Source organism: Mesoplodon mirus, assembly GCF_964341445.2.
Source record: "Mesoplodon mirus genome assembly, chromosome: 5".
Lineage (NCBI taxonomy): Eukaryota > Metazoa > Chordata > Mammalia > Artiodactyla > Ziphiidae > Mesoplodon > Mesoplodon mirus.
In genome coordinates, this window is record NC_138980.1 from 106,151,089 (window position 1) to 106,178,329 (window position 27,241).

The window sequence follows — 27,241 nt, forward strand, 5'->3', positions numbered from 1 at the left end:
CAGGCAACGAATGTTATGCCAAGCTATTGGACAATGTGACTGGCCGAGCATTAACACCTTAGCTCAGTGGTTTCGGGCCCAGGAACAGAAGCACTCATAGCCAGTGTGTGGGGATCACGGGAGGGCAGCAACGGACACTTAGAAACTTACAAAAGGGAAAGGGCAGGAGGAAGAGGGAGCAAGGATTACAGCTTAAAAAGCTGTAAGACCCCCCCACCCCACCAAGTGATTCTCAAACTCCTTCACATGGAGAATGACTGCTTTAGGTTGTTTTAAACAAGATGGCTTTATAGGGGGTGGGTGAAATGACCACTCTTTTCTAGGGTCTATTGTTATCCACTGGCACTTTCCTTCTGATGACAAACAGCCTCTTCCTGCTTTCATTTGGTCAAAAGAAAGGTACTAGAATGCATTAGATAATAGGATAGATTCACAAAGTTACTTTTCAAAAGTACTTTCCAGCTGGTTTTGAAAGAAAGATTTTTGGTGCTGATACTGCCAGCCCAGGTTACTAAAGAGCCTATATGTTCCCTAAAAAGACAGTCCTGCAATACCCCAAGAATATCTGTCTTCACCAGTCTCGTGACCCTAAACCCTGAGGACACTTGATACTTGCGATTATGCCTGTAGTGCACACTTTTCTTACAACAGAAAAATATAGAACGCTGTAGACATCACCAAGCCCAACAGGGCTGTCATTTTATAGGCAGATATTCTGGACCACTAGAGAAACTCTTAATGCTATACACATCCACACATCTAGTATATAGCTCAGTTGCAAGGATTTAAGAAAAAAAAAAAGTGCAACTTTCAAAATATTTATTGAGTTTTCAGAAAAATAATATTTGCCTATCTCTGTAAATCAGGAGTCTAAAACTCAAATCAAAATATACGTTGGGGGATGTGAATGAGTGTATCAGGCCGGCATGAAGAGGGAGTAGGAGGCTTCATGACAAAATAGAACATGTGTTCCTCATCTAAAGGCTTTCAAACATTTTAAATACATTGTGCAGGCTTAATAAAATTAATCTGAATTCTGATTCAAGAGCCCCCTTCTGTTCCAGACACAAAGAAATACTGTATAAAATTTAACATTAAAACATTAATTAAATAAAGAGATAAATCAAGAGATGGTGAATATGAAAGAGAAGTGGAGAATTCTGGAAGATGAAAATTCTGGCAACAAGTTTCAATTCCCTGCTGTAGACCAAGGCCTCTGAACCTGATACATCTTTGTAAATAAAATATTATGAAAAGATGCATGTCTAAAAGCATGAGGATATTTATATTCCAGGACTCTGATGATGACAAGCCATGGTAATGGCGTTATGTAAGAGGATCTTGTTTGCCCTGTTGGATATAAACACAATTTCCTATTTTCACGATAAGGAGGAAACAGAAAAGGCTTATACAACTGAAAAACATACAAATAATTTTATTCTTTGCTCCTTTGTCTGGCCACCCTTAGTGCAGCTAATAAAGAAACAATATGCAGGAGACTAAGCCCCTGGTTTCTCTGTAGGAACAGTGTTCTCCCACAACAACTCTATTCTGGGCATCTCTGGAGGCGCCAAGGTCTCATCTAGGTCTTTATACTGAGGTCACTTGTGCAGGGGACCTTAATCCATTATAGAGTCCAAAGAGTATGCCTGCACACTAAACGGGACTCAATCTCTTATAGCAACTTTGAGTGAAATGGGAGTGGTCCAGGCCCTTTCTTGGGCTCCAGAAGAGGGCCATAGGGCTTCCCTGGTGGCGCAGTGGTTGAGTCCACCTGACGATGCAGGGGACACGGGTTCGTGCCCCGGTCCGGGAACATCCCACATGCCGCGGAGCGGCTGGGCCCATGAGCCATGGCCGCTGAGCCTGCACGTCCGGAGCCTGTGCTCCGCAACGGGAGAGGCCACAACAATGAGAGGCCCGCGTACCGGAAAAAAAAAAAAAAAAGAGGGCCATAAACATCAATCACGCCAGTTCATGGGGGCCCCTCAGTATGATTCAAAAGTCTCAGCCCCTGTGAATAGCTACAGCTCTCACCAAGATTTCACTGCATTGCTAAGGTCAGAAGACGACTGCTCACAGATAGGCTCTGGCTAGCCCAACTCACTTCTTAGAGCAGCTCATCAAACTTTAACAGGTGTAAGGATTTACCTCGAGAGCTTATTAAGCCATAGATTCCTCAGTGATTCTGATTGGGTAAGCCTGAGATGGGGCTTGGGAAATCTCCATTTTTAAATAAGGATCCCAGGTGAAGTTGACGCAGATGCTCTCCAGACTACATATCATGAAACACTGAATTAGAGCACTCCACGGGGGTGCAGTACATCCCCAGGACAAGGATTGGGAGCACCCCAGGGCCATGGATTAGTCTAGAATTATCCTACTGGCCCGCGTGTTCTATTTGAGAACCAAGAAACTTCTCTTTTCTAAAGAGACCCCCAACTGTTAAAGCACAGTTCTGTGCAATTAAGGAAGCCTTGCTTTGATTACAGTCAGCTTCCTCATTCCTCAGTAGTCCATCAGCAGGACTCACTGGGAAACTCCTTATATTCCAGGACTCTGATGATGACAAGCCACAGTGTCATCACCACTCACCCATATCTTAGCCATTATGATCAGTATGTACCATGGGGCCTAGAGAACTGACGATAATTATAAGTGTGTTGGCAATATGTGAAAGAACAAAAAACTGTTTAACAAAGTTAACTTGGTTAATCAGTAAAAGCAGACCCAAATCCTCTTTCCAACGTATAAGAAATCCTCCCAAATAAAACTGTGTTCGTTTTTTTTTAAGTGTTGCAAAGGGATCTGTGGGAAAAGAAATAAACCTTACCAACAAAACGGACCAAGCAGCACCTTTGTAACTAATGTATGCCAACTATTCCTGAGGAAGGAGTCAGTAAAAATGATAAAAGGTGAGTAGATAGGCATCTGAGGTTCTCCTTGTCTTGCTAAGGATATGTACCCACAGAGTGGCAGCTGCCAAATGAGAAATAAACTAAATTGAGACAATGTGTCCTTAAAGATAAGTGTCTGGAATCCAGGGGCAGGTTATTCTGTTGATGAGCTTGTCTGCCCTCCCCTGCACCTTAGGTTGGGTGGTGAAGAAAGAAACAGGAAGATGAGCAGCAGAAACTTGTGACCCTCAAAGCTGGCTTGGAAGACAGACAACACAGACTCAGTCAGCTGTGGGGTCTCCAGTTCAACTGTGTAGGGCGCAGGACAAATGGAAACCTCAGGTATAGCTGACACCAGATGGAAATCCGGTTTGTCTACAAGGGACAGTTGTCAAGAACATCTCATAAGAGAGCCCTAGAATGAATCAGAACTCTCTGTCCTACATAACAGCACACAGAAAAGTATACAGGGGGAGAACATAGTACCTCTACTGGTAGTTAGGGGCAAGTCTGGAAAGCTGGGATTAAGAAAATACTGAATGAGGAGAGCCAACGCTTGGGAAGTTGGATGTGTTCAGACCTCTGAAGAGTCCTGCATCCAACTGACTGGCTGCAGATCTGCTTTAAGGGACTCGTATTCATAATGTTTATTCCCAGAAAAACAGGGCCAAGCTTAACCTCAGCCCCCTTCCCTCAACCTTCCACTGTGCTTTCATAGCACCTTGATAGCAATGCTTTTTAGCACTTTTTACACTGTGTTTTTATATTTGTTATATGGACCATACTTCACTTCTGTATTCCTAGCACCATGTCTGGCCATTGTAGAAGTTAAAAAAAAAAGGAGTTCATTACTGATAATTTTGATTATCTACTCTTTAATCTTTACCTAAAGGACGAACAGATAAGTTCCAAAAACTCTACTTATAAATTCTAGAGAACAAAAATGAATATTATTTTAGTTTTTCTGCCTACCGAGGATAAATTTCTAAACTAGTGCAGTGGTATCTTAAGGCTCTGTTCATATTAAGATAAAACCAATATTCTTTTTCAATTCAATAAATATTTGTTGAGAAATTACCATGTGGAAGGCACCGTGGTAGACGCGATGGGGATCCAAAGATGTGGATCCTGTCTTCAAAGGGCTCATAGTATAGTGAAAAGCTGGTATTCTAAGAACAAAGGTAACCAGAAGTAACCAAAGGTAGCCAAATGAGACTATGTAACCAAACGAGACTTTAGTGTGTGTTAACTTCACCCACTAAAACTCATTTTTTGGAAAGTATTTTATGGAGAGCTGTTCAACATGTCCTGAGAAACAATACAGTGCAATGGTTAAGAGATCAGGCTCTTACTTTCTTAATCTGAAAAATGGGCATAATAAGGGTATCTACTTCATCACTGAATCATCATCACATCATGTAAAGTGTTCAACATATGCCTAGAACCCAGTAATTGTCAGTAAATGCAGCTATAACTATTAATACTCAGATCTAATACAGATTGTGCTGATCTGTTCTTTTTTCTGAAACCTATTAAAGTCACTTGCTAATAAGTTATTATTATTGCCTAATGTGGACAGAAGGGTACAAGGGTAAGAGTGACATTTTACCAGCAATAGGATTACACATAGCCTCCACCCAAATCTCCAACGTCCAAATATATGGATTTGCTCAGAAGTCAACATGTCTTAAGGGATACTGTAAAGCGCCTTAAAAATTGGAAATAATGGGACTGAGTAATTATTTATATGGCTTACCATAAAAATAGTGTACCAATTGTTCTCAACCAGGGGAAGCAGCACCCAACTACAGGGTATTTTAAGACATGTGAGAGAGAGAGTGTTTTTGTCATGCTCTGGCATTCAGTGGGAACAAGACAGCCCTGCCCAACTAAGAATCGTCAACCCAAATGCCATTAGTACTCTGTTGAGAAACACTGGGTAGCTGACATTTTTAAGTTAAAAGCTATTCACAGAGAAAAAAATAAAACACAATTGTTTTTGAAGACCCATTGTACTTTCCCAGTATGCAGATTATTAATTCAATATATCAAAAACTATAGGATAAAATGTGTTCCTCTTATGAGGCCAGGCACATTGATGCTAAAACACATATTCCAGATTCATATAGTCTTCAAAATGAGGGCACTCTGAGGTATAATGAAAGAAAAGATACAAAGACATCTATCTATACAGGAGAACATAGGCTGTGGGCTTTTTATTTAAACAGGACTGAACAATTAGATGGTTCATATTTTGGGAAAAGTAAATAGTCCTACCTAAGAGGTGGTGATGCATTAAAGATATAATTGTTATTATAAACAATGAATAGGAACACAAATATTTGACTGATTTTTAAAAGTTAGTTCAAATTAATTCCACATGTTTTCTTAATTTTGTTTGTTTCGCTCTTTCAAACTGCTATTTTACATGATACCTTTTAAATTTTCATTGTGAGAGAAGAATTATACTCAGCCAATTCATGGAACCATCAAGAAACTGAACCTACCACTAAAACTGTACTATAATCAACTCCTCTCTGCAGTGGGAATCCTCTCTCAAAGCATGTGAACTGAACCATAACCAACATTTATACTTGAATGCACTGCTTCATAAACACTGTCATGCAGTCTGTGAAGCTCACTTTTTTATAATAGTCACCAAAGGGTCCTTGCTGCATGCACCAGGATTCCCGCTCCATCCTTACTGCTATTGGCCACCTACTCCTTCTCCATCAGTCAGCAGATGCGGCCTTTGATAGTTCGGCATGATTTTGCTAAACGTCACTACTTTGTTTTAATCTTATACTGTCTCCTAGAAGCCAGGCAGCATTCCCAGCGACAAATATCCTTTAGATACTGAAAAATCAGTGTGCAAAAGTTAAATTCAGTGCCCACAAACAAAATGCCAGGAAGAGGCACTCTTTAAGTTACTCATTAGAAAATAAACTTTACCCTTTTGAACAGTAGATGCCACTCCTTATTGACCTTCGCTGCAATGCAGAGGTTTTCTCTCTAGAAAATATCTCATATATCAGGAACTTTCCAGAGCTGCTGATTAAGCATTTCCCTTCCTCTGATGTAGGTATAGGTGGGTTCCTAGAGGGCTCGTCAGAGGCCCCAAGGTCCAGCCCTTTAAGGAAGCTTCTTAAACTCTGCCTCGTTTTCTCAAGCTGTAAAATGGGTATAAAGAACTTGCCTCTTATCCATTTATAACTGAGGAATGCTAGGACCCTAACAATACATAAAAGATCGTCAAATCTCCATGAAAACATTTCCATTCTTGAAAGACAGGTACAAAGTACCCCTCAGCGATGTCATCCGACCACAGTCTCAGGCTGTGTTCAATGAAATAGAACCAAAACATGTCACATTTGCCACACCACACCCAGCATGTATCAGGTAAACGGAGAGGTTATACACAGTGAGGGGCATTCTCTAACACGGAGGTCATCACAGTGGAGGGGGCAGGGCTAGGGGAGAAGATCGGGTCTAACCCTAGAGATTAAAGTGCCAAACCAAATCAACAGAGCTCCTGCTTTTCTTCTTTCAGCATTTTCTCCGGATCACACAAACGCCTGGTTTTGTAACCCTACCCTGTGCGATCACCAGACACATTCCCAGCCCAGAAGCCAGCAACAGTGGCGCCGACAGGGAGGAGGGGTTGACTAGTAACACAAGTGAACTTAGAACCCGTTTGGAAGGAAATGGATCCTCAAGGGCAAGAGACGGGTGAGAGCGTACGTCCAAGTCTGGGAGCCGTGGCAGGGTCCGAGCCTGGGACGCGCAGGGCCGGCGCGAAGGCAGCGCGGGCTGCCCGCCTGGGAAACAGCCAAAATCAGTACTCACTCCGCGTCCGGCTTCCGGGCCCAGAGACTTCAGCCGGGTTTGGGGGATGTTTGCATTACCGGTTGGGCTTGGCCCTCTCGGTTTCCGTTTGGAGCCTCAGCCCAGCCTGCAGAGAGGGAGGAGGCGGGGCGGCCCCAGGACGCGACGCTGGCCGCTCCCCGCCCCCTCCGCCCGCCCCCAGAGCGGTTCCCGGAGGGAGGTGCTCGCTGCCGCCGACTCATCGCGGGGCTGGCATCCCGGAGGCTGGCAGACTAAACAGCGCGGCCTGTGATGCAGGCCACCGGCCGATGGCAGAGGTCTGCCACTCCTAGGATGTCGCCAAAGGCCCAAAGTGGGCTCTTTGCAAACACACGCCCCAAATATTACTTTTGAAGCTATAAAGTAAGTTAACAATTCACATTGTATAACGGATTTTTTTTAAAGAGCAGTTGAACAGAACTAGAATTCTACTGAATTACTGGACGTGATACATTATGACTAAACATTTCAAAATAACTAAGAAGGGATTTTAAGCCACGGAATAAACTAAGAATTCATGAATTCATACTGCTATAAATAAATAAATGAATGAATAAGTATATAGGGGAGAAGGAAATGTTCTCCCTTATAGAATAATGCCAACTAATAAATCTAAGTGATGGGGTTGGAGAGAAGAGTTCTAAAATTTAAAGGAAATATGGGAAGCCAACTTCTCCCAAAGCCGTAAAGCAATCACAGTGAAGACTCTGGACAGTGAGGTTGGGGTATGAGTGGAGGAGGCTGCGGTGGCGGGAGGCTGAGGACCCGAGGCCTCAGGCCTATAGTTAGAGACAGCTGAGCAGCCAGTCCTTCAGCCTCCAAGCCAGAGGTGACGGCATTCCGAAGGCGGAGAGCCCAGCGGCACAGCGCGCAGCGGCGCACCCGCCTGCGCCTGGCAGTCAAAGTACGTGGGGTCGCCCTGACTTCTCCTGCTAGGTGTTCCTCACAACCACCTTGTCTATTATCAGTGTTCCTTTACTTCTGTTAAATAAAGGTGGCGAAGTAAGAGCCCTTCCAACTCTAATATTTTATTATAATTCCCTGAGAAGACCTTGTCCTCATAATTCTTTTTTTTTAAACATCTTTATTGGAGTATAATTGCTTGACAACGTTGTGTTAGTTTCTGCTGTATAACAAAGTGAATCAGCTATATGTATACATATATCCCCATATCTCTTCCCTCTTGCGTCTCCCTGCCACCCTCCGTATCCCACCCCTCTAGGTGGACACAAAGCACCAAACAGATCTCCCAGTGCTATGCAGCTGCTTCCCACTAGCTATCTATTTTACATTTGGTAGTGTATATATGTCCATGCCACTCTCTCACTTCATCCCAGCTTACCCTTCCCCCTCCCCGTGTCCTCAAGTCCATTCTCTACGTCTGCGTCTTTATTCCTGTCCTGCCCCTAGGTTCATCAGAACCTTTTTTTTTTTTTTTTTAGATTCCATATATATGTGTTAGCATACAGTATTTATCTTTCTCCTTCTGGCTTACTTCACTCTGTATGACAGACTCTAGGTCCATCCAGCTCACTACAAATAACTCAATTTCGTTTCTTTTTATGGCTGAGTAATATTCCATTGCATATATGTGCCACATCTTCTTTATCCATTCATCTGTTGATGGACACTTAGGTTGCTTCCATGTCCTGGCTATTGTAAATAGAGCTGCAATGAACATTGTGGTACATGACTCCTTTTGAATTACGGTTTTCTCAGGGTATATGCCCAGTAGTGGGGTTGCTGGGTCGTATCGTAGTTCTATTTTTAGTTTTTTAAGGAACCTCCATACTGTTCTCCACAGTGGCTGTATCAATTTACATTCCCACCAACAGAGCAAGAGGGTTCCCTTTTCTCCACACACCCTCTCCAGCATTTATTGTTTGTAGATTTTCATAATTCTTCTTGATGAAAATTCAGCTTAAAATTCCTTTTTTGTTTACTGTCAGTATTTTCTCTGCTTTTTTGTTTCTCAAATAAACCTCAGCTCATCTAGGTTTTCCTGAGACAAAAGACAACTAGGATGACTTATTTGGGCCACTCCCCAAGAGGGATGAGCCCTGGGTCCCAGAGCCCCACCCCATATGTTAGGCAGCATATCTCCCTCAATGAGGGTGAGTATGTCTGAGCTCCTCAAGAGTACAGGTTAGTAATTACATGGTTATGAAGTAAAGTTTCCAAAGATTCTTGTCCTGCAGGACAGGTAGAAAGGGGCTCCCTTCCCTGGAGATGAAGAGGGATGTATCACTCCCAGATGTGCCGTGTCTATCCCAGTCCCTGAGGCTCATCCTTTCCCCCAGTGGGGCCTCCACATCACCTGCATCTGAAAAACTGGAGGGTATTTATTAAATAGAGAAAATCCTGGACTTACCCCCTCCCAGTGAATCAGATTCTTGCGGCTTGGAACCTGAGGATCTGCATTTTAACCAGATTTTCTAATCGATGTTTAGGTAATCTAAGGTACAGGTGGTCTAAATTACCCACATTCAGCACAATTCAGCATCCTTGCTGCTCAAAGTGTGGTCGCCAGACCAGCAGCAGCAGCAACTGGGAACTTGTTAGAAAAGCAGAAAGAATCTCAGCTTCGCCCCAGACTTCCTGAGTCAGAATCTTCATTTTACTAAACACCTCACTGATTCAGTATGTACATTAAAATATGAGAATTACTGCTCTGATCTTGTTTCCCAAACCTTGGTTATTTGTGTACTACCTACTTAATATTTTTTAACCTGCCACAGCTACATGTTCTTAATATTTTAAAAATAGATTTACTTTTTAACCATTAATCTAGCCTTGTCTTAAGCAAAACCACGCATGGGATCATGAGTTTGAAGTGCTAGTTTACTTTTCCTAGCACGTTAAAATACCTGCAGAACTTTTGAAATAGAAACGCTTGCCTGCTTAGCAAACAGTCATCAAACACACCACATGTGGTCCAGCGGTTCTGTGGGTAAGGCTGACACTGAGTGGTGGAATACCCTCCACAATATGCAGAGTTTATTCAGCCCCTTAGTCATATTATGGATGAGAAAAGTAAAGGCCTGGGAGGAGGGCTGTGCCACCAAAGTTAACACAGCTAGTTATGGCAGAACCAGGGCCAAAACCACAGAAGCACTTCTCTAGTGGGTGCTTATTCCTGTGCAGATTTTCTCCTCTCTAACTGGGAGAAAAGCTGTTTGTACCCTCTTCTGTTTAAAAGGCCTAATGTTGCTAAACAACCTACAATCAGTGATTTTCCTCCAGTTCAATTAGGTAATTCTCCTGTTTTCCTTTCTGTAGTGGATAGCTGGCAGCTGACAATACACTTGAAAAATCCTCACTACTCACGGATCATTTCCCACCTAATCAATAAGCACCTTCCCAAAGAAGAACCAGAGCATTCCCAACCCCAGATTCCCTGTGCAGCAGAGCTGAGGCATGGGACTTGCACTGGCCAATCAGCCGTGCCTCACAAGAGTGAGATTGAAAATAAGCCTGTGTAGAGGCGCCACCCAACGGTAGATCTGTGTTATGATAAGGCCTTTCAGCATTTGAGGTTGGCAGTGCCAGAGTTTCTGGCCTCCAGTCCTAAATGTGATAGGTGCTGAGCTGCGGTGGCAGCAAGGAGAAGCTCCCATGGTGTGTCCGGGCATTGTTCCTGGCTGTGAAACTGCACTCCTTCTGCTGGAGCCTTCTGGATTTCTCTAGGAGCTACCTGCCATCCCTTAAGGAATTCCTTTTTAGCTTGAACTAGTCAGAGTAAATTCCAATTGGAACTGATAACTTTAACCAGTATTTCTTCTTAATAGCTGTGCTCTCCTGTAGAGACATTCCTGATGCAAGTTCAACCTCGCTTTCCTCACCTGAATAAGTTGGTGGTTACGACAGAAGTTGCCTGAGAACTCTTCCAGTAACACAGTTGCCTGACTGTGGATCGCAACTATTTTCTTATTTAATAAGGGTCTAATTTCTATAGCCTCATTAGTCCTCATTATTAATTTATCAAAAATTTAATTTTAAGCACTAAACATCTTATAATAATTATTTTGAGTTATTCAATAGAAATATCTATGCCACTTAAGTGCTCTGGATCCTCCAAGCCCAGGACTGCATGGCAGAAGTGGTATTATTTGTGCACATAATTACTGATTTTGTAAGAACTCTCATAAAACAGTTCTGCAATACATGGTAACCATTCTATCATTAAATACTGAATCTTTAATACAGACTATGATTTTCTTAATAATTGTAAAATTGTCACTTTAACTTTCGAGTTGAATGTGTCCAAAATCAAGAAAACCAGGCCTAATTCTCACTGCCAATTGTATTTACTATTTTGTCATGTCATGTGTTGGGAGAATATTATTTGCCTGTGTGTGTTATGATAATTAACTGTGTAATAAAATGCTTCAAGGGATCACAAATGCTATTACTCCCAGCTTTTCTGAATGATGCATGGGAATGATCATTTTTAGGTGATGATGATACCAAGCCCTTTCAATCTGGCATCAAAAGACAAAATAAGAAAGCATATGTATTTTTTTCTTCTAATACTCTGTAAGAGTTAAAGATACAGAAAGGAAGGAATGAAGAATTAAATCCTGGAAAAACTAATATTCAGGAAACTGGTGAAGGAAATTGAGTCAGGAAACCACAGTGAAAAAGAATAATCGAGAGAAGAATGGAGATAGGAGAAGGCAGTGTCAGAAACCAAGGAAAGAATTACAAGTTTGCCAGTAAACTAAAACAATAACTATGTGGCTAAATGTGTCCGCCTCCCTGTTACACTCCCTTCCACAGCTTCCTGAGACCTAGCAGGGTTTGGGGAGGATGGCCAAATGCTTTGTAAGCATTGTGCCTTGAAATGATTGGATGATACTCCTGTGTGGAAAAATGATGGAAAAGGGACTGCTTCTTACCATGAAATTCAAGGAAAAAACAAAAACTAAATGCGATTTTCCACAAGGTACCGACCCTCTAGGAGTTTAGGTAGTGATAATTCTAGAAACCATTTACAAATGATTCACTAAACCTCATGAGGTTGGGGTTTTGCTAATGAGGCTTCTCATTTTTAGAGGCATAATTTAAGCATAAGTTAAATAAAGGTCCTAATACTGTAAAAGATAGGAAGTATCCAGAAAATCTTTTTTAGTTGGAGACCTCCAAACAACAGAATATGAGGACTACCAAGGGCAACTGCAGCAGAGATACACTTGCCCAGCCTCTTCTCATTTCTCAGCTGAGTTTTACTTTGGGTACTTTTTAGGGGCCAGGAGAGCAGCTGAGACTCCAGAAGGCACTAAAATACGAACTCTTCACCAAGCAAGTAACATCCATGAGAAAGTCCACAGCCCTCCATAGGAGAGCTACCAGTTTTAAAGGAAAAATGCTTATTTGCAATAGTTGTATAGGCAATCCTGAAATAGGTTGAGGTTTTTGATAATCTTGGACACACTGCAAGATCACAAGCTGAAATGGGAGGAACAAAACTATTTTATATATTGAAAACTACTAGTTAAATAGTAGTTACATCTTATCTTGAAAGATGAAATTTCAGTGATTTTTATAAGTTGCAAAGCTTTGTAGTGTCATATTACCAAAGAAGGCTCAATCAGAGTTTATAAGGTCCAGGACCTTGCGTGAACTGGAAACCTGGCTTTGAACCCTACCTCCATCTTACTGGCTTTGTGATCTTGTCGAGGTTACTTAACCTCTCTGAGCCCAGGTTTCCTCAGGTATAAAGGAATTATAAGGTTGTGACGGGATTACCTAAGATAATTATATAGCACACTTAGCAGAGAGCCTGGTGTGGTTAATACTCATGAAGAAAACTTGGTGTATGCAGAAGTCAAACATTATTTATAAATATTTGTGGTAATAATGAATATTTTTGGACACATTATTATATGCCAGTAAGAATAATAACATAAATGGCTTTGCGAGCTTTTAAATCATTCAAATCATTAGTAAGAAATTACAATGTCTCCTGCCTCACACTACCCCCACCAGCACAGAAATGGTACTTTGTTCAAAAACTTTCAGTGATATATGGACACTGTTTACCTTCCCTACAAGTCCCACCCACTAATGGTACACCTGTAGAGTAGGGGTCTTTTCTTGCTCAGGAAATGACTGACCTTGGTGACCGGAGCTGTTCCACCAGCCTGAGTTCTGGAGGGTTGACTGCTCCCGGGTTTTGTCGCTTTTTTCTGAAAATAGGAAATATTAGTTTCTATAGGAGAAGACATCTTCACAATCTGGTCAAGTGTAAATTTTCCTATCAATACAAATATCTTTTCAAGCAAAATTCAGTCTAATATACTAAGTACACAAAAAAAGAACATGTTTTTATTTTTTCATGTCTTCACCAGAAGACTATATAAATATTAAAAACAAAGAGTATTGTACACTGAATAGTCCCCAGTTGTTCAATATTCAGTGGTTTGGAGCACTTCAGAAATCCTCACATGGGAGTTGTCATTTTCCACCACAATGCACTCCCAGAACATCATCACTCACCGTGAGAAAGTACGTGCTTTCTCTCTTACCCTGAGTGCTACGGAGAGCAGATGTTAGTACAGCCTCCACAGAGGGTGACTTAGCAGCAAGTATCAAAGATGGCAATACATCTAAAAATTTATCTTAGGGAAATAATATGACAAGAGCAAAAGCCTTTTTTCTTCAGCAGCAAGTATCAAAGATGGCAATACATCTAAAAATTTATCTTAGGGAAATAATATAACAAGAGAAAAAGCCTTTTTTCTTCAAATATATTCATCACAGTATTCTAACATCAAAAAGCTAAAAACAATATAGCTAATAATGAACGTTTATTGAGTTCTTACCATGTGTCTTACCGTGTGTTTAATTATTCTACTAGAATAATAAAATTATAGGTAATAATAGAATAATAATGCTCTAATAATATAGTACAGCACTATTGTCAGTGCTCTGTTTAAGTACCATGTGTTACAACTTATTTAATCTTCAAATTACCCAAAATAAAGCTGTTATGCCAATTTTCTGGGTAAGGAGATGGAGGAATGGGATGAGTACACAACTTGGCCATGGTCACAGCTAGTCAAAAGTAGCATGTCTGTTTCAGACCCTATTCTCTTACCTACCTATACTGCCTTCCACATAAGGGGTTATGTTATGAACAGTTACAGGATGAAATATCATATGGTTATTTAATGATCAGGTTTAGAAAAACATTCCATTAAATGAAAGTATATTATTAATATTTCACATAAAGAAAAGTCACATAAAATAACATGAATGGTATGGTCTCAAGTTCATACGAGGTTATTTTCTGATAGTGGGGTTAAGAGTGCTTCATTGTGCTTTTTTTTTGTTTTTTTTTTTGCGGTATGCGGGCCTCTCACTGTTGTGGCCTCTCCCGTTGCGGAGCACAGGCTCTAGACACGCAGGCCCAGTGGCCACGGCCCACGGAGCCAGCTGCTCCGTGGCATGTGGGATCTTCCCAGACTGGGGCACGAACCCGCATCCCCCGCATCGGCAGGCGGACTCCCAACCACTGCACCACCAGGGAAGCCCTAAATTCAATATTTTTAAACTCAACTGAGGATATCTCAGATTTCCTGTGGGTATGACCTATTGAAGTTTGCCTTGCCCTCTGAGCTGCCTGAATTACTTAGTCTACAAAGGACCAATTTAGTTTAGCTGAAACAAGAGTAGAATTTGTCTATTATGTAATATTTACAAAGGCCTTAATAATGTCAGGCACTTAAAACACAACACAAAAGCTTAGAAATGCACATGCATACCAGAGCACAGACACCTTATTCTCAGATTAGTAACCATACAGATTGTTTTGGCTGATATATGACGTGGTTCTCTCTTCAACTGTGTTTGACTTCATGCATCCCTCTATTTATTGGACAGACATTTATTGAACCCTGGCCAGGAGCCTTGTCCTATTCTAGGCAGTGGGGATATAATGAGCAATTAAACAAACAAACAAAAAAAGGTCTTACTCTCATAGTGCTTACATTCCAGTAGGAGGACTCAGACTCTAAGTAAGTCAACAAAAACCAAGATGATTTCAGAGAGTGATGAGTGCTATAAAGTCAATAAAACAGGGTCATGTAACAGAGAGTGGCTGGCTGAGGGTTCCTTCAGACAGGATAGACAAAGACATTTGACTGAGACCTGACTATAAATAAACCAATCATGTAAGTATGGCATGGGGGAAGGAAGGCATTCTAGGTGGATAGAGTAGCACATGCAAAGGCCCTGAGGTGGGATGGGATGGGTTTGGCAAGTTGGAGGAACAGAAGTATGTTCCTGCAGCTGAAGCAAGGTGGGCACAGGCATACATGGTATGAGATGATACAGGATGCTGGATCAAGATATTTGGTCTGAAGTGATGTGGGTTCATTATGGCCCCGCAGTTGGGTGTGTTTGGGATCATCATTTTCTTCCAGGCCTTGGCTTGCTTCCTGGCCTTCCCTGAGTACCATCTAGTCCTTATGAGTCCTCCTTTGCCTCCATGTGAAAAGTTCTCAAAATCCTTTGGCTTCACATCACCTTGTACTTAGTTTTGCAGTGTCTTCCTCACCCTCACTCCCGCTCACCCTCACCATCAGCATCGGTCCTTAGAAATCCCACTCTGACCTGGACACATTTCTCACCCAGCTAGGTCTGCATACTCACAACTGTGATAGGGCTGGATCTACCCTCAGATAGAACAGAATTCATTTACTCAAAGTAAGTGAGAACTCAAAACAAGCTCACTCATATACGATTCTGCATTTGTCTTAACACACAGGTATGCTGTGGTCTCTAAAAGATTAAGATGCTAAATGAGAACACCAATCCTAGGATAATTCAAATTTTGAGTTAAACTATTTTTCTTCATTTCCATAAACCCATAGACTAAAGGTTACTGAGCATATTTTCCCTTGCCATTCAATCACATTCCCTCTAATATTTATGAGCGCTTCTTTGTTTAACTTAAGCTTTATAGAAAAGAAATGGTCAGGAACAGCTTGCCCTCATCCCTCTATATCAGGTCGCAGGCCTGGCTGAGTCATTCATTCCTTGCAGGACAGCCTGTCACAGGGCCTCAGTCCTGATGATTGACAGGGGCAGCAATGTAATTGTCCACACCAGATTTACCTCTACTGGACTCTAACCCCAGGACATCAAGTCCGGTCCATTTACAGAGAATTTGTGTGATTTCTCCTGCTCAGGTGCAGACTCCTGAGTATACACAGGTCCTATTCCCATGGACTATGAATCCACACCTTCTACTGGAAGCAGCCTCCCCCATCTCAAAAGAGGTTCAGAGTCTGCCAGCCAAAAGACCGGTAAAACAGGCACCTCTGCTTGCACAGACAAGATCGATAAAGAACGCACAGATTAGATCCATCCTATATGCTGCTGTAGGAAGACATGAAGGGAATTAATGGCATGCCTTTCTTGTATGTTTGTTGTGGTTCATAATAAAAGGTTTTATTGAAGGAATCAGAACTCAAGTCTTAAAAACTGTTTTCAAGTAACGATGAAATTCCAAGAGCCAGGCAGAGCTGTGTCATTATCTCCTAAAATCTCAGGAAAGGCCCCTTAAGTGAGGCCTCATGTCATCCTGAGACCTAGTAACTCTGTAAAGAAAAGTGCCGAATTCTCTAGAATAATGGTCCTACTTTTTGACACATGTGGCAGGAATCCTGGCTGCACCAAATGCCAGCTGTGAGACCTCAGGCAAGTTTATGAGCATTTCTAAACACTAATTTTCTCACCTGAAAAATGAGAATAACCCTACTTGTACCTCAGAGAGAGACTGAGAGGATTAAATGAGATGAGGTATGGCCTGAAGTCTGTGGCCCACATGTTGGAAAACCCCGCTCTGAGGAGACAGGCCCAAGGCCTTGAACAGGTAGCAATGGGACAGACTCCAGGGCAACCCCAGTGCATCTAATTTCAACTCATGAGGGGTCTTAGTGGCTGTTGAGAATTTTCTATGAGCTTTTGTTATTTATATAATAGAAAAATAATTGTTTCTTCATTGGATAGAAAGTGATTTTTCTTTAAGACTAGCCATGATTCTATTAATGGATGCAGTTACTTGGAAACAGTTTGATCCTTTTGAGGTTTGCTTTTAAGCACTGCTAGGGTGGACAAGAGCAGCCTTCAGATAGAAGTAATTTGTTTTCAATACAGCAATGATACCCTTCTGAGTACTCTACCCAGTGATTCCAACTGGTGAGAACATGTCCTGTTCCTGGCCTTGTGTGAGGTCTGGAGATTACATGAGAGTATAAATGCAATGCATCTAAGCCCACAGTCAGAGATACTATGATTACTCAGTAAATTCTAGCTAAGGAAAACCCGGGACCACTTCCAGGGTTGATGCTGAAAGGCCTACCTAATGAGTTAGGCCTACCAGAGCCAGATCAGCAGGTCCTGATATTCGTGCATCAGCTGTCAAAGATGACAGCCCGGGCCTCCCTGGTGGCGCAAGTGGTTGAGAGTCCGCCTGCCGATGCAGGGGATACGGGTTCGTGCCCCGGTCTGGGAGGATCCCATATGCCGCGGAGCGGCTGGGCCCGTGAGCCATGGCCGCTGGGCCTGCGCGTCCGGAGCCTGTGCTCCGCAACGGGGGAGGCCACAACAGTGAGAGGCCCGCATACCGCAAAAAGAAAAAAAAAAAAAAAGATGACAGCCCCTCTGGACCTTGCTCTGATAGGTCTCATAGGTGTCGTCACTGTCACACGGTGTGTGAGTGTGGGTCTGTGTGTGGGGGGTGTGATTTAGGGTCAACAAGATCTGCAGGAATATACATGACCTCAATATGTTTCCTGAGAGTGGCAAGGACCCTTCTGAGGTACTACAGGGTGTCAGGACAGGATATGGAACAGGTGATTTCAACAGCCTTGGTGGCACATTTAAATATTAGTAAAATATCTGGAGAACACTAAAACTCATTAGTAAATGAACAAAGAAGTCGGTGACTAGGCTTATAAATGAGAAAAATTTAACTCAACTCCATAGTAAAAGAAGGTACTTCAGTTTGTAAGCTGGGCCACAGCCTCCTTTCAAATACAGCTTTGTTTCCTTTTTACATTAATGATGTTCTTATGTAAGAAAATTTGGATTAAAAAGAAAGGAGTGTTTCCGCCTTAAATAACAAGAAAACCCTCGACAATTATATGCAACAGTAGTTTTCAGAGGCTGGACACCAGGCAGCAAGGACAGTATTCCCTGTGAGGGAAACAAACCAGGGGCACCCTGTGATCGCCACAGCTTACTGCCTGCAGAGTTTCCAGCCGCTGGATCATGCAATGGCTGTCGGTCTCTCTGGGTTGAGGAGATGGAGCTGGGACTTTGAGGGTCAAGGGCACTCGAGGGGCTCAAAGGGAGGGCACCAGAGAGGAGAGCTACAAAAGTGAGCTCCAGAAACCTGCATGTGCATGCCTGCGAGGAGAGCCTGAGTCTGGGGAAAGACCACCCATAAGGAGCAGAGACATAATCACAGGGGCTCCCAGGGACCAGGAATAGGACATGTTTCCAGCAGTCAGAATCACTGGATAGAGAATGCAGAAGAAAAAGTAGGACTGGGATTTCCCTGGTGGTCCAGTGGTTAAGACTCCACGCTTCCACTGCAGGGGGCACAGGTTCAATTGAAGAAGAAGAAGAAAAAAAAAAACAAGAAAATGTAGGCCTCCTCTAAAGGTTGCTCTGTTCTAGCCAAACAAAGATTAAAAGCAAACCCCAAAGGATCAAAGTGTTTCCAGGTAACTTAACTGTGTCCCAGAACAAAGCTCAGGAAAACTTAAAGCAACAATAATAAAAAAACACTCAATGCAATATAAAATTCACATCTGTTTATCATCTAATCAAAAATTACAAGGCATGCATAGAAGCAGAAAAATACAACTTTGTTTTCCAAACACAGGAAAATTAATGTTCAAAAAGCATAGTATCTTTTTTTTTTTTTTTTTTTTTGCGGTACACAGGCCTCTTACTGTTGTGGCCTCTCCCATTGCGGAGCACAGGCTCCGGACGCACAGGCCCAGTGGCCATGGCTCACGGGCCCAGCTGCTCCGTGGCACGTGGGATCTTCCCGGACCAGGGCCTGAACCCGTGTCCCCTGCATCGGCAGGCGGACTCTCAACCACTGCGCCACCAGGGAAGCTCCAAAAAGCATAGTATCTTGATTGCTGGGCTGACTACGTGAATCTACACATGTAACAAAATGGCATAGAACTATATATACATGTACCAATGGCAGTTTCCTAGTTTTGCTATTGTACTATAGTTGCAGGAGATGTAACCAATGGGGAAGCTGGGTGAAGGATACACGGCACCAGCCATACTATCTTTGCAACTTTCTGGTAGTCTATAATTATTTCAAAATAAAAAGTTTTTTAAAAGTATGTTCAGGAGAGACATAGCAAATCTTTTTTTTTTTTTTTTTTGCGGTACGCGGGCCTCTCACCACTGTGGCCTCTCCCGTTGCGGAGCACAGGCTCCAGACGCGCAGGCCCAGCAGCCATGGCTCACAGGCCCAGCCGCTCCGCGGCATGTGGGATCTTCCCGGACCGGGGCACGAACCCATGTCCCCTGCATCAGCAGGCGGACTCTCAACCACTGCGCCACCAGGGAAGCCCATAGCAAATATTTTTTTAAAAACCACCCAAATCAAACTTCTAAAGATAAAAATGTCTGAGATAAAAAATACACTGGGATTAAGAACTGATGAGACATTGCAGAAGAAAAGATTAGTGAATTTGGAGATATAGCAATGGAAACTACCCAAAATGAAACAGAGAGTGAAGGCCTAGAGGACAGGGAACAAGAGCATCAGTGAGCTGTGGGGCAACTCCAAGCAGCCCATACATATACAACCGCAGCCTCCAAAGAAGAGAGAGATGAAGAGACAAAACAAAATGTTTGAAAAAATAATGGTCAAAACATTTCCAAAGTTGATGAAAACTATAAACTCACCAATCTAAGAAACTCAACAAATACCTTTTAAGAGTGATAGGATCTGATTTTCCAGGCCACCTTGAAGCCTCTTATGGCTACTGTTCAGTTCATATAATTTTAGACAGCATTCAGTTTGGTTTCTAAGACAACAAATGTGGTTAATTGTTTATAAGGTCCTCTGGCTATAATTTTTGTTTTTATAACAGTTCAGGACATCAGAACACTCCTTGAATCATACATCATTATTACCCAGTGAATTCAGCAGGTCAAGGGCAGATACAAACTCCCTAAGTTTAAGAACAGGAGAGTATAATGATTTCGTTCCGTTCGTTAGATTTATAATACTATGAACTTAACTCTTTAAAACTGTTTTGCTAGGTCATCTGTTGTTGGCAGCATTTATATTAGAACAGTGGATTTGGAAAGATATATTTAGCTTTATCATAATGGATAAGTTACTATTTTGGAACTATATATATTTTCACATGTAGTAAGTACTCTTCTCCATATCCCTTGACACTCATGCACAATAAGATTAGGCATATTTGTGGTGGACATATTTTAGATAGCTTTTCCAGGTAAGTTTTTTAAAAGCAGTCTTGGAAAGGAATGCATTAACTAAATGGGCCAAAAAGTTCTTTTTCTTTGATGAGAGCTAGGTCCTTCCTCAAAAAGTTTCTTATGCTCCAGTAAATTAAATGTAGAATATTCTCATTACTCTTGCTGCTAAGCAAGACATTAGCCATATAATGCAGAGTTATGCAGTGGCTTCATATCTAAAACTTTTATACTGTACTTTTTAAAGCTTTTATTTTGAGGAAGGGAAAGGGGCATTTGTCTGAATATGGATTCTAAGTTGTATATATTTCCTGTCATTCTAAAAAGTGACTTTGTGAAGCAAAATTTTGCTAAATGTTAAAACTTTGAAATTTAATATACCAGATAATTAAAATACTGTCCACTAACTAGTTCATGGACTTTAAAAGTAAAATACATCCGGCTATTAAAACCATATGAAGAAAATTTCATTTTTGTCTAATTGCAATTAAAAGAAAATGTTAAAATATTAAAATGAAAATAAAAGTAATAATTTCCAACCAAAAAAAAAAAAAGAGTGAGGAGTTGGGTACGAAGAAAGGGTCAAGTTGGGGTTTAGATTCCCATCCCCCAAAGATTCCAGTGATAATGAAGTCGACCTGTGGCTGAGAGTTCTTCTGCCCCAGCTAAGACACAGTGCCTTTCCCTGCCACGAAGATGTCAAAGAGTTCCTGAAGGTTCCAATCCAGCGATTCTCTTCTCCACCCGGAAGTGTGAGAAAGGGAACTGGTCCACATTTCCACCAAAGTAATAGCCCTCAAGAGAAAGCAGGCTAGGGATTCTCCAGTTTGCGATAATCCGTTACCTAACAGATTAGATGTTATATTTGACAGAATTTGTGAGCACACAAATACACAAGAATGTTTTCATTAAATGAACATCGAAACCCTCAAGGGTTCAACTTGGTAGCTGACACATTCAAATAATTGCTCAAGCCATTTTTAAAATCCTGTTTGTTGAATGGTCTTCAGAAACTTCAACACATTATTTTTAGTTGATAGTTTTTTTCTTTCTTAGCATTTTCTAATCAGTGCATTTTTAGATCAGTGGTGTCCTAGGCTTGGTGAAATGTAGTATTTTTCAGGATAAGAATTCTCATTAAAATATATGTTTTGACACATTTGTTGACAAATCAGTTCCATTAGTTAATAGTCACCCCCTAAAATGAAAAGAAATATTGTGTTTCCACATGAAAACACATGCTTTATTGGAAAATAGTATCTCGGAAAAGACTATCTTTCAAAGGGAGGTCAGATACCCCAACACTAGCAATAATAAGGCTGTGACTCTTATTCGCAAATGTTCTTTTACACCATGGTTGTAAGTAGTCTACAAACAAGTACAAGTTGCTATGACTACAGAAGGAAGTATAAATGGGTGCTACCCCCAATGCAATTTGGTAAATAGGATATGTTAGTCCCCTGGGAAACACCGATAAATAGGTCATAATCATGTCTTATTATTAACTCACAACCTAACATAGAAATTTACTCAGTGAATGAAACATCGCCTCCACAAAGCCCTTAATAACACACGTTATGGTGGCCAGCACTGAATTTTTTTTCCTGATTACTCAGTGCCATTCATCGTCTCCAAGTGGAAGTCCTTGAAGTGGTCTAGCTCATGTCTTTCTAGTCTCGAGATGGCTGCATGGACTGGGAGTCAGGAGAACGCTATCTTTCTCCTGGCTCTACCTCTGCTGTGACTTAGCTTCCTTCCCTGCCTCATTCACTATCCTTAAGGAGGGAGCAGCTGTGCCTACACTTACATTTTAGATCCAAGGGAATGGGAATGATTTAACCTTGTTTTATGATCTTCCTGAGTAAAAAGAGGGTAAAACACAAGGGAGAAAGAAGGCAGTGAAAAGTTAGAGAAGTGAGTTACAAAAATTGACAACAGTTGTAAGAAAGTCTATGGAGTTAGCTTTAGGTAGAATTCTGAAAATAGATAATTTTATGAACAGTTTTGGATACTAGTTGAAAGTATAGACTCTGGAAAATATGTTCCATCCTGGCTCCACTATTATATAACTGTGTGACCCTGGACAGGTTATTTAATCAAGTTGTGCCTCAATTTCCTCATCAGGAGAATGGGGTGCTTGTAAGGGGGGTGTGTCTGTGTGTGTGTGTGTGTGTGTGTGTTAGCTATCAATATAAAATGATCGATAGTTCTCTACTACCTTTATCAAATCTATAAAAGTAGTTCTTACATAATTCGTTTTCCCTCTTTTTAAACTACTTCTCACCAAAGTGTTAATAATTAATACATTATCCCTCCTAGGAACATCCACAATTTAAAAGAGGACCCAAGGGAAGGCAATGCTTAACTCAAAGTTTAAGGAAGTTGCTAATGGTGGAATTTCAGCCATCAACAACAAGGCAACTGGGAAAATATTAGATGATGCCTCCTGAATATATCTAATCGACAAGACTGCCCCCACCCCAGGGGTGGGGATGGTGTGTATCTCTAAACCTCTTTAAGTTGTATGTCAAATTTTTTTTTGCATTCTTGTATTCACGTATGTATGTCCTTTTCAGAGAAAAAGATCAGTTTTCATCGGATTTTGAAGGGACCATAAACTAAAAATAATTAATAATCCTTGGGGCTTCCCTGGTGGAGCAGTGGTTAAGAATCCACCTGCCAATGCAGGGGACATGGGTTCCAGCCCTGGTCCAGGAAGATTCCACATGTTGCAGAGCAACTAAGCCCGTGCGCCACAACTACTGAGTCTGCGCTCTAGAGCCCGCGAGCCACAACAACTGAGCCCACGTGCCACAACTACTGAAGCCCGCGCGCCTAGAACCCGTGCTCTGCAACGAGAAGCCACCACAATGAGAAGCCCGAGCACCACAAGGAAGAGTAGCCCCTGCTTGCTGCAACTATAGAAAGCCCGTGCACAGCAACAAAGACCCAACGCAGCCAAAAATAAATTAAAAAAAAAAATCCTTGCCCTCTAAGCTGCCTTAGTGCTTAAATCCTAATTCTCTGTCCATATCTAAGAGATACACTTCTAGTCAAACACATGCACATGCGCACGCACACACACACACATGGTGGCGGCAGCCGCCTTACTCTGGGAGGTTACAAAGGAAAAAGACTCACATGTAAAACACTTTCTCCCTTTAAGGTCTAAGCAGACGGATGCATAGATTTAGTTTTGATCATTGTTAAAACACTCTCTTCCATTATTCTTTTACTATCTATGCTGTTTATTATTTTCTAAAAAAAAATCTAAATCTAATCTAAATCTAAAAATCTAAAATCTAAAATCTAAATCTAAATCTAAAAAAAATACATTTAGAATAAAGAGAAAAGTAGTAAGAAGAACACGTAAATTACTCCAAATCTTACCAATCAAGACAACTACTTTCAGTTACTTTTCTATTTTATGCAAATACAAAAATATGCACAATCAGTTAAATACATGGAATTGTTGGTCTTTCATCATTTTTTTTACCTAACATAAACATGTTCCTCCATTGTTAAATGTTCTTCAAAGCATGGTGTTAAAGATGCCTTAGTCACTATGTTTGTGCTGTAACTTCACCAATTCATTATGGCTGTACATTTGTTTCTCCCCTAGTTTGTTATTATTATAAATAAAGCTATGGAGAATATCTTTGTACATAGTTATCGAGTACACCTCTGATTATGTACTTGAAACAAATTCCTAGAATTGGAATTTCTTGGTCAAAAAGATTTAATTTTTTTTCTTATTCATGACTCTCAGTCACTTATTTCTCATTTCTAAATACCATTTATGTCTTCATTAAAGGAAAAGTTTAATCATATTTTTAACATTTCTAATCTTATAATTTTTAAGTTTTCAAATATTTGAAGAAATTTATATAAAAGTCAAAATCAAGGCCCTTTCTTCTTAAAACACACACACACTCCTAACATATGCTCATTCAGAAAAACAAAGTCGGCAATGTATTATCACTGCTGAGACAAGAAATATTTTATTCCAGCTGAACACTGTACAAGAAATTTCCTCCTTTTAACCACTGGGTGTCCCCTGAACGGTATGTTTAAAGTAACACAGCTATTACAAGATCTATATAACAAATAATTCAGCAACGTCTCATCGCATAGCTGGTAGTAAGAACCTTCATTATTTTTTAAACGCATTATTTAAAAATTTAGCCATTCAGCTTTCTACTCAGCTTTCACTTTTCAGTGAAATAGATGTATGGTTTCAGACTTTACTGAGTCTACTCAGTGTTTTAAGAAAGTAAGCAGAGAAAAAAGTAACAAAATTGTATTCAGAGAAGTAATTTTTATCCCAAGCACTAAGTGAAAGCAAAATTGGAATGTGAATATGAGATCACTTTAGCTCTCAGTTTCCTGTAAGAAAAGTGTTTTCTTTGAGACTGTATTTGCAGATTTCAGAGTGATATATTTCTGCAATGTACTAAAGTCCAAATATTCTGCACCTTGAGCTCAAATTAGACCACTTAGGAGTAAGAGGCTTGATCTGCAAAAGAAAGAGAACAGGGGTGCCAACCTTAATGTGAAAAACCAACCAGGAAGTCTACATTCCTAATGATTAAGATAAACATATGTTTATAATTCACTCCAGAGTTCTTTCCAAATAATGTCTTTCTTAGTTGATATTGTAATAAATGAATCCATTTACCTGTAAACATCTGGCAAACAATCCAAGAAATCTGTACCATGTGATGCCATCTTGGTCACACTTATCTCTTTTTGTGTAAATGAACACTGATTTCAACTTTTTTTTTTTTTGCTTTATCTGATGTTTGCTGTATAAATGCATGTACTTTGGAAGAGAAGAACACTCATCTATGCAGAATCTCCACTTACTCAGCACCCACTTACTCAATCCACTTACTCAGTCATAACAGGAACAGCTCCCAAGGGAACCTACAACACCCCAGTCTCCAAACAAGAAACTTTCCTCAGCCCTCACAGTTCTAGATTAACAGGCTAGACCCTTCTTCCAGCCTCCCCACAGATGGCACTGCAACATCCAGGTTCCCCCACCCCTTTAGTTGCTTCTTCTTTCACTTGTCACTGGTTTCTCCTTCCTACATCCTCCACGCAGGCATTTATCAACGTTTGCTTTTAGCTTCTCTCTTCTCTCTCTACACTCTTTTCTTCGATAATTTCAACGAAGAATTTTGGCAGTGAGGGTTAGAAAGGAAGATGGAATGGGAGCTTGAGCAGTTTCAAAAGAAACACTTTTAAATAGTTTACGATGAGGAAGACTAAACCGATAAGTAGTCTAAAGAGGAGTCATTAAATAAAGAGTAAAACAAATGAGGGAAGAGTTGAAGGAACAAGGTCCTAGGAGAAGTGGGAAGAAATAGGTTTAGTACCAGCTCCCTGCAACCAAAGCCTCCCATGTGGTTCAATGATCCCTTGAAACTGCAGCACCCTTGATGTGCTTCAGAGCCACCCTGTCCCCAGGACACGGTAAAGCAGAGTTGGCTAAGGGATGGGGTTGGTGGGGGGCATTTTAAAAATAAAGGAAAAAGGAAATGAGAAGAGGAAAAAAGGAAGAAAAGTTCATGTGTGCCAGGAACTGTGTTATGCACTCTATGAGAATTATGTGTGTTACTCAAAATGCGCTGAGAAGACCACCATCCGAAGATATGAGTCACCTGAGGTGACTGGTAAAAATACTGATTTTATAACACAGAGTAACACAGAGTTGTTTAATAACACAGAGTTGTTTTGTGGTATGCGGGCCTCTCACTGTTGTGGCCTCTCGCATTGCGGAGCACAGGTTCCGGACGTGCAGGCTCAGCGGCCATGGCTCATGGGCCCAGCCGCTCCGCGGCATGTGGGATCCTCCCATACACAGAGTTGTTTTGAAACAAAAGGACTACTAAGCTTAATGAACTACCAAACTTCCTTCCTTTTTTAATGGGAAAGGCTTGGCAATATGTAGTCAACAAAAGAACTTGAGTCCTGGTTAGAAATCAATAAGGGGCTCACTTTTATTGCTAAACAAAGTTCTCTTCATTGCCTAGTAATAGTAATAATAATAAGGCAACAACAATAATAATAGTAGTAATAATAATAACAATAATAGCAGCTCGCATCTATATGGCACTTCGTATGTCCCAGGCACTGTCCTGGACTCTTCATATGCTTGGTCTCATTGATCTTCACATTAACTTATGTAGAGGCTATTATTATCTCCATGTTACACAGGAGGAAGGTATCCTTAGTGAAGCAAAGTAATTGGCCCAAGAACACACAGCTAGGAAGTGGCAGAGCTGGGAGCAAGTCCATGCAGTGGGACTCTATAGAGTCTGCACTCAGCAACTACAATGTGCTGCCTCCATGGGAACCATGGACTGGGTGGCAGGCTAATTGGATTAGGAGTGTGGCTCTTTAAAGCTTCCACAGCACGTGAGAAAGAAGATGCTCTCACTATGGTCTCAGAATGGCAAAGAATTTTTCTCCTGAATTTTATAAACTTCCTGCATTTTTCTCAGAATTCAACCTGGATAAATAGGCTATGTGAATGTCTACATAATGTCTGGTATTTTAACTGTAGGTTTTGAACTTAAATTCATGGATTGCTCTCGTAGACCCATTTGGTAGGCTCCACGTAAGAAAATACTAAATTCTAAATTGTAAGAATAAAAGAAAAAGAAACCGCATATGCACCAAAGCAGGAAAAACAAGCTTTCTAAAAATAAATATAAGGCTTCCCCAGACATCTTCTCTATAGCACAAAAAGTCAGACGACCATGGAGCAACAGGTACTGAACTTCAAGGGAACAGAACTGCTACCCAAAAATGTACAATTTTGTACTAATTTCTTGTGTGAAGCCAGCAGAAAAACATGCTTAGGATCCACACAGACACAGAAAATCACCATCTGTGTTCCTTCGCAGAAAAAAATTATCTTAAAAATATTCTAGTCAATGAATAAATAAATCAAAATTTAGAACTAAAAAATGGGGAAACTA

At 41.0% G+C, this 27,241-nt stretch overlaps 1 protein-coding gene across 9 annotated transcripts in view; it reads right to left on the minus strand.

Annotated features, from left to right (window-relative positions):
• CAST (calpastatin) overlaps nucleotides 1-27,241 on the minus strand; it is a 121,121-nt gene that overhangs the window by 74,370 nt on the left and 19,510 nt on the right. For 5 of the 9 annotated variants that reach the window (XM_082623643.1, XM_082623640.1, XM_082623642.1 and 2 more), the window contains exon 3: nucleotides 12,878-12,949. The exons of 2 other annotated variants lie outside the window; for them this stretch is intronic. In XM_082623643.1, coding sequence (XP_082479769.1) covers nucleotides 12,878-12,949 — 72 coding nt within the window. Of the gene's footprint in view, nucleotides 1-6,743; nucleotides 6,839-12,877; nucleotides 12,950-27,241 lie in introns of those variants that run through there. 2 more of the 9 variants (XM_082623646.1, XM_082623647.1) reach the window with 2 other exon arrangements.